Source organism: Pollicipes pollicipes, unplaced genomic scaffold (genome assembly GCF_011947565.3).
Source record: "Pollicipes pollicipes isolate AB1234 unplaced genomic scaffold, Ppol_2.1 Scaffold_6052;HRSCAF=7182_pilon_pilon_pilon, whole genome shotgun sequence".
In the NCBI taxonomy this organism is placed as follows: domain Eukaryota; kingdom Metazoa; phylum Arthropoda; class Thecostraca; order Pollicipedomorpha; family Pollicipedidae; genus Pollicipes; species Pollicipes pollicipes.
The window spans coordinates 23,950,220-23,962,517 of NW_023596805.1; the positions used below are offsets into that span (position 1 = coordinate 23,950,220).

The 12,298-nt window shown below is 47.7% G+C and overlaps 1 protein-coding gene across 1 annotated transcript; it reads right to left on the bottom strand.

Annotated features, from left to right (window-relative positions):
- Nucleotides 1-7,287: 7,287 nt before the first annotated feature.
- LOC119104862 (substance-P receptor) lies at nt 7,288-10,028 on the bottom strand (the record flags this gene model as incomplete). Its single annotated transcript, XM_037228590.1, is given in 2 exon segments — nt 7,288-7,876; nt 9,848-10,028. Coding segments are annotated over 2 exon segments (261 nt in total), but the record flags the coding sequence as incomplete, so codon positions are not given.
- Between the last annotated feature and the right edge of the window lie 2,270 nt (nt 10,029-12,298).

The window sequence follows — 12,298 nt, forward strand, 5'->3', positions numbered from 1 at the left end:
ATCAGATCAGCTCGCCGGGTGTCTGCGATCGAGTCACCTGCCGACGTCGCAGCCTCAGGCAGGTACTTTGTCAATGGAGAAGTGAGCTCAGATATCGCTGCCAGCGTCCCAGACAAGAGCGCACCAAGCTCGGGGGAGATGTGGCAGCGGTGCGACGCGCCTCAGGCAGGACCGTGACTCACCTCGGGCAGCGGTGCGACACGCCTCGGGCAGCGGTGCGACGCGCCTCAGGCAGGACTGTGACTCACCTCGGGCAGCGGTGCGACGCGCCTCAGGCAGGACTGTGACTCACCTCGGGCAGCGGTGCGACACACCTCGGGCAGCAGTGCGGCACGCCTCAGGCAGGACTGTGACTCACCTCGGGCAGCGGTGCGACACGCCTCGGGCAGCAGTGCGACACGCCTCGGGCAGCGATGAGATACACCTCAGGCATAGTGCGACACGCCTCGGGCAGCGGTGCGACACGCCTTGGGCAGTGGTGCGACATGTCTCGGGCAGCGGTGGGACATGCCTCGGGCAGCGGTGCGACATGCCTCGGGCATGTCGCCACCAATGCACATCGGTCTCGTAAAACGAAGCGCGGGTGTTAGTAGTTAGTACGACCTAATTGCAAACATACTCTCGCCCCTTCTCGGTATAAATCCACCCTCTCCCTCTATATAGATCTCTTCTCGACTCTATCTCTCTCTCGCTCCTATCTCCTATCTCTCCTCTCTCTCTCTCTCTCTCTTGCTCTCGCTCTCGAATGTGTCTCATTCTCACATGGCTAGATCAGAAGCCATACCACCGTACGAACATGTGAGGTGTAAATTGGCTGACAGGTGGCGACGCCTATAGTCAGCACGTGCTCGAGGTGGTGCCGGCGGTGGCGCCGAGGTCGCGGCAGCGCAGAAGATGTGAGGCGTGGGTTGCTTTTGTTTCAATGCAGCAATAAAACACGAATACGTCTAAGTTATGCACCAGTTTCTTCGGCAATCTCTTCGAACAGGTATGGCTGGCTTCATGCATGTCCATGGATGTTATCAGCAATTTTTATGTCCTTAGGAAAGTCAAGCGTCATGTAAAATGAATGCCAGCATGAGTTTGACGAGATTTGGAGCCCGGCATTTTCATTAGTTATGTGCCGTCTTAAGAAGTCGTGCATCGTGTATCCCATGAAAAAAAGCGGTGAAAGAGTCACATCGATTGGAAGTTCTGGGTACCGCATAAGTAATATGACGGCCGGTTGATCCATTGGTTGCCATGAATACCCCTGCGTTTGCTCAAAGTAACCGACTTCTAGTCCTACAAGCTGTTCTGAAGCCATAACGTAATGGAGCTTTCAACATCAGCTAAGATCACACGTATGGATGTTTTTAATATAGCCCTGAAGCATATCAGGTATTGCCCTAGTGACCTCATTCATAGGAATATTAGTGTATTGTGATGATACATCCATTGTGAAGGAAATTGCTTCTGTGTGGAGTATTGAGAGATATATCAATTCCTACTATTTTAGAACTGATCTGTAACTGACCAGACGTGTTGGCACGCACTGGAAGAGATGGACGAGGACGCGTTTGACCACGTAGGATGGTTTTCCTGTTGGGAAGGAGCGGTTTGACACAGTGGGGCACAAAGGCGTGCCTGGTTTGGGATCTTAAGTGAGACTGCACTATGTCGTATATTTAGAATGCTTTGGGGTAAGTCGCTTGGCCCCGGTACGTTTATCGACTTCTCCATGGTAGCCTGTACAGTGATCTGAACAGGTGTTGTTGGATCTCGCTGAAATTGTTGACGTATATCCAGAAATATAGTGAGCTTTGCGTCTTATATACTGCATTTCATGGACTTTGAGGCTGCTGTCAACAGTGTGCGGCATTACACAATTTCCACTCGTGAAATGCCGAACCCAGACTTGGATGAACGTTGCATACGTATTTCGGCGTCGTGCGATATGTTCCATCCAGCAACAAGACGGTGCTTTCACGAAACGTTGTGCTTTTAACGATGTGCTTGCGATTTGCATCCTAGATGATTTTCATACGTTTTCGTTTATGTGCTTAATGACGAACCCAACTTGATACTTGAATCCAACAACAAAATGACAAACACCCGTACTAATGTTAACGAACAACACTAGCACGGGTGGCTAGTTTTGCGTTGCTTCAAATACAACAAAAGCAATGAGCAAATTATACGCATATGACAATATCGCAAACTAATCTCAGTTGCACTAATCACTCTTGTTTCATAATATCGCCCTTTGCATCTCCTGACCACCACGCGGCGCTGCTATCACTACCAAACGAATGGCATGTGTCAACCCAGGATCCACATCTCGACGCTGCAGTGTGTCGGCATCCTTTTTGATCAGATTGCAAGGAAAAATTACACATAAGTTACCACCACCTAGGTATATTCATGAAGTGCGATCAAAATTGCAAGTCTCAAAATTTGGGGTGATTCCTACAAAGGCATGCCGTAAGTGACTGGTTAGTATTCACACAAATTCATTTCTTTCAAGCACAATGTGTAACCAATCGTGCAGCCTACTTGGTACAAATTCACCGGAGTTTTCCGCAAGCTTCTGCCGTTCTTTGTTTGGAAACGGCAGGGAAGCAGCCGTGTCGTATTCCCCCCCCCCCCCACCCCCCATCAGTCCGCGTTATGGAAAAGGGTCAATTAGGGAGAAGTGATTGATATTTACGTAAATATACCAAGGAAAACCATTGCTTTCCATTGGTCAACAACATACATATTACGGAGACTTTACCCTTACGCAATCATGCTTGATCTGATTTTCTTTATGGCTTTCACAAAAGCCTATCGCGTGTTTTTCTTATCAAGGCAGCTGATACTAGCGACGGTGACATTGAGCCGATGAAGCAACGACACTTCGGACGTCGTCATGCTACCACTTGGCAGCGGTATGTGCGTTGGCCATTTACAGATGAGAAAACTGGCAACTTTTCATGCGCATTTCGTAGACGCTCGCTCACCTCACACTTTCTCACTTAATCGGCAACTAGCCTCCGGATCGGTATTTTCAGTACGGAAAAGGGCGGCATTTAAAGCAAGCACCCCAAATGTCCATTTCTGCGTCCTTATTGAGCAGGGCAAAAGGTCGTGGTCAATCTTGCGCGTATTTTCATTTAGGCGCTTTTATCTTTTTTATATGACCTAGAATTAGGCTCAACATAGACCAAATTTGTCTTGAAATCAACAAATGGGTGGAGAAAGCTCTATTAAGTTACCTCAAAGCTTATTCATGAAGAACAAGCGTTCAAAAAGTGCGGCAAATGATCTTAACAAGGGATAAATTTGGCTAACATAGAGCAAGACTCAGCTACTCCCATCTAGCGGAGGAGTAAATATCAGAGACATCTTCGTACTATCCTGAAGTCGCTAGTTCGCCAAATAGAACACCGTGTGCGTGTGTTTTGTAGAAGGAGAATGACGAGCAAACTTTTATGTGTGTTTTCTGCGTTTCAATGGCTGGAATAATAAAATATAAATGAACGGTCGCAATATTATTGTGGACACGCCAAAAAACGACAAACCCACCATACAAAGCCTTGAACAAACGACCAAAAAGGTCATAAGCGCTAATTTTGCTGTTATGTGCGATGAACTATGCAAACCAGAAGCAAATATACATATATATGCATATGTGTATATATATATACATATATATATATATATATATATATATATATATATATATATATATATATATACGTGCACACACACACGCACACACACACACACATATATATATATATATATATATATATATATATAATGTGTGTGTGTGTATGTAAAAAGTAGCTTATATAATGGAAATTGCTTGTGGTCAAAGCTAGTCCGAATATAAAAGGATAAAATCCACAGAGTGTCTCTTATCTGCCCCTTTTGCAACGTTCACAACTCTGCCCCCCCCCCCCCCACACCCCTCCCCCATGTTTTCGATCAGGCCTGACTGCATTGGGCCGGGACGTCAGCGGCTGCTGATCCGGCCAGCCACGTGACTGCATCTTGCTTGGGGAGGTGGTCGTTCTGCCCGTCATGACATCGGGGGGGGGGGGGAGGGGGAAGAATGCGGTGTGGCAGGCGTGGCAGCTGCCACACTAACGCTTAAGGAAATCGACTTGCTTTTCCTACGTTAAAATGCACATTTTCCACATGGTTGAACGATAAAATCGGTTGTTTTGTGCGGAAGTTAACCTTTTTACTGAAGAGTTTATCAACCATTCCACTTCTCAAGACGCTCGTACCAAAACTGTTGCCCCACCAACCTTTTACACATTTTTCAGCCATGCCTGACACGCGCGATTGTTGAAAGGAACCATTCACGGTTGCGAGAGATAGGGAGCTCCGCTCGTGTGACGTGCATACCAGGGACGTAGTACCGCCACGTGAGTTGATCGGCTGAGCAGTGAAAAACAGCGCGATCTATCCCACAAAATACGCCGACAAACTTTTTTTTTCTAGACGGGAGAGGCATCTCGATGTGCTACGACGCTTGCAATGGCATCCCAACCTGCTATGCCGCTTGTAAAGGCATTCCGACCTGCTATGACGTTTGCAAAGGCATCCCAACCTGCTACGCCGCTTGTGAAGGCATCCCGACCTGCTACGACGCATGCAAAGGCACACCAATCTGCTATGCCGCTTGCAAAGGCATCCCGACCTGCTGTGCGGCTTGGAGGGGGATGGGGGGGGGGGGGGGGGGGGGGGGGGAAGGGTTGCCGCTATTGGAGAGTTGTCATGGTTCGCCTCGTGGCTGTGTCATGGTTCGCCTCGCGGCGGAAAGAACTAAACAGCTTTGTCGCACCTTGGAGAGCACGTCATGGGCTTGTTGACGCACTCAGCTGCCGAGGCGATGCGGTTTCTCCTACCTAGAAAGGGCGGACACTGCTGGGAATCGAGCTCCGTGCCTCAAGCTTCCAGAAGCGCAGCCAGACCAGTGCACTGTCAAACCCCACAAGAGGCGTGCCGGTTCTCTGCGTCACGATCTAAACTCGGTGTGCCACGATTTTGAAGAGCCGTCGCGGGCTGTCGAGCCGCTCCGGAAGGTGGCCACACTGTGCTGAGCGATATCGAAATCTGTCACTGTGCTTGTCATCAAGACCGCAAATCGCATGATTAACACCTTCTTTCCACCATTATAACTCCGCGTTCACAAGGCATGCTTCATGCGTCAATGCGTTCGTCGGAATTGGAATTCTTGGACGAGATGTCGAGCAACGGATTTTGATAAATCGAGCCGTCTTTTCAGTGCACGTGGATTTATCTCGCCCGCGACACAAATAGCCGTGGTGAAGTGCCTCACGTCGCGTCATTCGGCGTCTTGGCATCACGGTATTTCGAGACAAACTGGCTCCCATCCTGGTAGTATCATCGTGCTCGCTGGCGATATCCATATTGCAGGAAATGTTCCACGTTCGTATAGGCGGTTTCAAACTGATAGAGTCATCTTAAAGACCTTTAAGTGCAGTTCGAAGTGCAGTTAAGTGCAGTTCCCTACAGGCCAACATTGGTTGAGAGCTGATTGACGGTTGTTATATCTGGAAATAATGCCCCCGAATGCCAGATATGAACGAATAGACAATTGTGTATTTATTGGCCTTGATCGCTGCATGCGAAATACAATGCCAGGACTTGAATGACGTTATTTTGCCGTCACCGATGCCTGGGCCACCTTGAAAAAGTTTGCACAAAGTAGTGTGCTCATGTTGGGCGTGTAGCTCAGAGACTAGAGAGCTTTCATCTGAAAAAAGCGATGCCTGTGGAGTGCACGGAATGATGTTCAAAATGGCTATTTCAGTTAGAAACCTCATACAAATGTGTAGCACTCCCATAAAGGAGGTGTTGCATGCCCAACGGGCACATTCCAAGTCCAGCAGTACAATAAGCAATGGCTTGCAACATTTGATGAAGTTGACAGTGGTCTGCACCGCTGCGGATTTCGCGACGCATGAGGTTCGTGACGCATATTCGAGACGCATGAAGTTCGCGAGGCATGTTCGCGACGCATGAATGAAAATGTCGTAAGCAGCGTGCGACAAACATGACGGCACAGTGGCAGCGCAGTTCTCAGTCAGCATTGCCAGGCAAGGTCACCGAATTACTAACCATCTACGATGCAGCACAACGTCGTTTGTGACGTTGCAAGCAAAAACAAAGACCAGGTAAATCTCGAGCCAAGGAGAACATGCAACTTCCCAAATTGGTTCAGACTTGCGTCTGATTCCGAATTGCAGGGTAAGAATGCAATGCGATGCTCTTTACTCGCAATTGTCCAATACGATTGTAATTTGCAGCGTCCAGTGCTAATATCTTTGTATGTTTTACAGTTTGATGTGTGCAGTCATGGGCGCACTTTCCAGTTCTGCAAAAGTGGAGGCATGAGTCTCAACCATCACAGTGATAAGGAGGCGAAGGGTACCACTTGATCTACGATAACATTTGTTACGTACTTGAAGCGTGCTTAATGATATCTTTAATGCGTTACTCAAAGTTACCCTTCAGCATTACGTTTCAGCTTGAATCAGGTTGTGTTACACAATAACAGGTTTAGTTAGGAAATGTGATCATTTAAACCGTGACCGATTATCTAAAGTATGACTTTCAACCAACGCCGGCACACGAGCTGTGAGGTTGTGAGCACATCGATGCCAGTGACGCTGAAATCGCTGTCCAAAAGTCAGTATGAAGCCTTGAAACCCGCATAAATAGAGTACTGGAATCAGGTTTTTGCCTACGAACCAAAACGATCGTTGCCAGTCAATCATTGTGTGTGCGCGGCTATCAAAGGTCAGAATTACAGAAGGTCATGGGAAGACTTCAGATGACCTCTGATTGACTCTGCTTGAATGTCAACTCTGCAATGAATGACGTCACTCTCTGGTATGAATGACGTCACTCTCTGGTATGAATGACGTCACTCTCTGGTATGAATGACGTCACTCTCTGGTATGAATGACGGCGCGCCTTGACTTGACTTGCGTCAGCTTAACTCTGCGGTATAGATATGCATCTCTGCTCTGAACATATATGTATCTCTGCTCTGAGCATGTAGGTTACTTTGCTGACCATAGATTAAACTCTACTTAACATACATTTAACTCTGCTGAACATATATGTAACTCTGCTCAACACCTTTGTAACTCTTCTGAACGTAGATTTAATTCTGCTGAATATCCAGTGATTTCTGCTAAACGTATCTGTAATTCTGCTGAACATGAATTTAATTCTGCTGAACATACATGGAACTCTGCTGAACATATGTGTGAATCAGGTGAACATATATTTTATTCTGCTGAGCGTACATCTACAGTTGTACACGACCCTCCCCGTGTTCCGAAAAGCGAACAGCAAATAATTGGCAATGCTCGGCGCACAGTGGCGCACACAGCAGAATCCGACTGCCCAGTTTGAACACCGGCGCATCTCCCAACGATCATTTGAGGCCAGCGAGCCACAGGGATTGACTGTAGCTGCGCTGGCGAGGCTCCCATGTCAAGAATGACCATTGATCGCGGTGGTTGCCACCGTGCGCAAACCCGCGCCTCCGTCTCTCCCTGGTGATCACCAGACTGTAAACCACTTTGTCCCTATTCTTCACCCAGCCGATCATCACCACCAGCGCTGGCGCACTCGCTGCGGTGTCGCTTGTGCAGCTGATCGTCACAGGGTTCCCACCGCGCGCCCCTTTGTGTCTCAGAGGTTGAAGCTCTTCAGTCCAGCTTAGTGGCCGTTGGAGCTCTTCAGCCGAGCTCACTGACCCTTGTTCATGGTAGGGCTCCAAGCTTCTACCGGGTCGTGGTCATCTGCGTTCTCCGAGAGCTAGCCGTGTGCAAAGGCAGCAACTGAATCAGAGGAGCTGTGTAACCTGGAACGGACGTGGACATCTCAGTCAAATCATAACCTGGAACGGACGTGGACATCTCAGCCAGATCATAACCTGGAACGGACGTGGACATCTCAGTCAAATCATAACCTGGAACGGACGTGGACATCTCAGCCAAATCATAACCTGGAACGGACGTGGACATCTCAGTCAAATCATAACCTGGAACGGACGTGGACATCTCAGTCAAATCATAACCTGGAACGGACGTGGACATCTCAGCCGAATCATAACCTGGAACGGACGTGGACATCTCAGCCAGATCATAGCGCAGACCGACAAGTTTTATGCGGCCGGATCACTGCGCCGAGTTATATGGACAGTTGTAGGCAATAGCTATAGTTTATAACTGAACCAGCTGTAGATGATTGTAGGCAGCTTTTGCTGCCACAACATAGATCAGAGAATAACTTGCATGGCAGTTCAAAGAATAACCTGCATGACAACTCAGAGAATGTCTTGCATGACAGCTCAGAGAATCACTTGCATGACAACTAAGAGAAAAACTTGCATGACAACTCAGAGAATAACTTGCATGACAGCTCAGAGAATAACTTGCGTGACAACTCAGAGAATAACTCGCATGACAGCTCGGAGAATAACTTGCATGACAATTCAGAGAATAACTTGCATGACAACGCAGATAATAAGCTGCATGACAAGAGGCCATGACCACTAAACCAAACTGCAGTGTGTTTTGCAACGGGCAAAATCGCATGACAGTGCTATCTGGAACAGGTAGGATTACTCAGCCCCGGGGTTTATCACGACATGAACGATGGTGACTCTATCGAAGCCGAGTGCACTCTGGCGATGACCGCTAGCACCGTCCGGCGGAATGCACGCCGAACGCATCCTCGAAATATAGCAGTTTTGACGGAGGTAGTCAGCCAGCCGTCGCAATATACGGAGCTGCGGTTGACCGTCGTGGTAGAATCGTCAAATTAATAAATGTCAGCACTCCGAATGATGAAGGCGGCGTTGATTACATCATTTGCACAGCGTGAAAGCAGCAGAGCACATCCAAAGTTTCAGAAGCTCTTATCACTGCGACATCATTAAATCTTCATCACGAAAAGTTCTCATTACCGCGAAAACGACAACACAGGACATCACTCTAAGTCAGACACATAGTTCTTTTCTTGCTTCATTTCTGGGGCTCTCGCTGGCTTTAATGAAGTTCCCATTGTTGCCACCCAGAACGCCGACGTAGACACTTAATCATTGTGGTAAAGGGTGTACCTTGCTGACGTAAATGAAGCAGACCCACAAGGCAGCAGGCGTAAAAGTAACCAGTCGAGCGCTGGAGAGTCCGCTGTCAGCAAGCACAGATGACATGTAGAATTTGAACATTTTCACAAGACAAAAAAAGAATATTTAATTAGATTAAAATGTCTTCTTACAATAATTTCATACGCGATATTCATCAAGTAAATAATATTTTTTAATGAAATTTCGTTCATGGACGTTGCCCACAGAATCGAAAAGTGCAAATATGTGGTGCAATAGAGTACAGTGGTACTTTGTGGAACATGCACTGCAGTGGTACCATTCAAGTCTCACGTGTTCTGTCTGCTCGCGTTCCCTTCAGTCAGACCACGGCCATTCAGACCAGACACGAGCGTTGCGAGGCGGTAACTGTCTTAACACGCGAGGCGAGCAGGCGGCGCCGACCCCGCCGGGCGGCGCCCCAGGCAGTACACCGCCGGTCGGGGCAGCGGCGTGCCGAGGTACAGCGGCACTGGCGGCTCGAGCAGGAGGGGACTCAGGCGCACGCCAATAACATAACGATACAGGTACGAAGTGCAGTGGTAAGATGGTACAGTGCGTGTGCAATTTACATTGCACAAGCACTGTACTATCGTAGGAAATGACATAAAATTGAACTGGGAAGCTATTCCTGGTGAAGAACCACCATCATAAAAGAGTAGTTGTCGTCGCTGCCAAACCCACCGTTTCTGTCCCTTGACCTGTCGTTGCGGGCGCTGAACTTTCGCTTTCCACGGCACAGGAAGAGGCGGGCAAAGCCCTGCCTGAAGTTGTTGTTGAAGCCGCCGTAGAGGATGGGGTTCCAGAGCGAGTTGCTGTAGGCCATGAAGTACGCCAGGAAGTGCACGCTCTCAAACCACGACGGCTGTCGAAGCACAGAGTGTAGTTGGCGCCGGGCACAAGCTCTTCTTGGCACAAGTGCCTTATCACTGACGTCAACTTTATACCCAGGTGACAAATCTTGCTCCTAATACCGCAGTGCGGGTTTGAACACTAACGCGATCCCAGCAAAACTATTCGGGTGGATTCCCTCAGTCTCTGTCACATACCCAGATGCGCCGGGTACTTGAAAGCCCTCTACATGCGTATGCATACCTATAAATATGGGTTATAACCATGTCGCATTATGCAAGTTGTTCAGTGCATCAGTGAGTAACATTATTCACATAGATGAGACAGCAGTACTAGCCATATTCCTCGGAGAAAAACCAGGAGAATGGAGATATAGTTGGGTTGATCTTTCGGCAACATGCCTTCATCGAAACAATACCAAAAGTCACCTTTACGGTACGACGCATAACGGAAACAAGATGCGACCGAGCATGTGACGCACAGCGGAAACGGGACACAACCGAGAATGCGACGCACAGCGAAAACAGGACGCGACCGAGCATGTGACGCACAACGGAACCAGGACACGACCGAGCGTTTTCAGTGAAGGCCGAGGCGCTTTGACGCTGGGAGCTGGTTGATACCGTTTAGCGCTAGGAGTTGGTTGTTGCCGGAAGTCGGGCTGCATTCACTCCTAACAAGCTATGTGTACTTGTGGCGAAAACATGGCATCAATAAAAGACCTTTGGTGGCCCCCATACGAATGCAACGTGAGCATTGCTCTGACATAAATGGGTGCGCCCCCTATTCAGCACGAATTCAAGCGACAGCGCTGCTCTGGAGGAACATATATGGGTGCCTTCACTTAGTCTCTATTCTTATGTATAAATGCCGGCCACAAAAACTGTCCCCGGACCTTCTCATGCAACGACATCGAGCCGAGATAGCTGCTCTAAGCAAAATGCCACTATTTTCTTTAAGGTCAGTGACCTTTTTAGCGTTTAGAAACTCAAGACGATCGTAACCTACGATATTGCTTCTAATTTTCTATTTGATTAAACGTCAGAAACTACGCTAGACAAAATGTTTCAACATTAAAATGTTGACCCGGATCATTTCAGGTCATTGGTCTATTCTAACATTTAAGAAGTTCACGGAATATGCCTGTTCCGATCCCCGTTCTTCATAGATTTGAAATAACCACCAAAAACTGCCACAAAATGTAAGTTTCGAGTAAAAAAGAAATAAGTTTCGATTTCGGTCGCACCTTCATGTCTGACGCTAGAATGGGATCTGTTGCTATTCAAAACTCATTTGTTTTGTTTTCGAAGAAACTGTCTTGGAGGTGCATTGTTCCGTCTAACGCTCCGTCCTCGCATCAGATTGAGCAATTTCCCCGAAATTGTCTTCGTTGACAGCCATTGCCTGACTTTAACCTGCCATAGGTTGGCGACCTTACGAGGTACATTTAGTTATTCAGAATAAGAGCTCCGGTATTCAATTGCCTACAGTCAGGGGGACAGCTAGAGCTTTGGGAAGGGGGGGGGGTGGGCGCCGGGTTGAAAAAGGGCCCCCTGATAGTTAAAGGACCCCAACAATCACTGGATATGGCCCAGTTGTCAATGATGTCATGTTTTTCTCGCACATTTATATATATATATATATATATATATATCTCTCTCTCTATATCTCTCTCTCTCTCTCTCTCTATCTCTATCTCTTCTCTATCTCTCTCCTCTCTCTCTCTCTCTCTCTCTCTCTCTCTCTCTCTCTCTCTCTCTCTCTCTCCTCTCTCTCTCTCTCTCTCTCTCTCTCTCTCTCTCTCTCTCTCTCTCTCTCTCTCTCTCTCTCTCTCTTACTCATTTCTACCTTCCATGAATTAATTTATGGCAGATGCTACCAAGAGATCAATTTCGCTTTGGTTTATATAATTAAAAAAAATCATGCGTTAAACGAGATAGAACTCAGAAACTTGGACTTTGTATTTGGGTTGCACAGAGCTAGCAAGGATTCCGTGAATGCAGGGTAGAGATCAAAATGGATCAAAAAGTTGTTTTGACATGACCAAGCCATGTTTGTCTCGCTATGTTCAACACTCACTCAGAATTGATTATTGGTTCAAAATACATAACGTAGTTTTGAGTATGCGTGCCGCATACCTGGCAGCAAAATCTTCGACTCCAGGCGTTGCAATCTCTGAGGCGCGTGGCGTCGGCCCCGCGGCTGTATCTAGGCCGTGGCCAACAGGTGGACGAAATGATGACGCATTTGAAACAATCACCTTTGAACGCTTTTGGACACCAA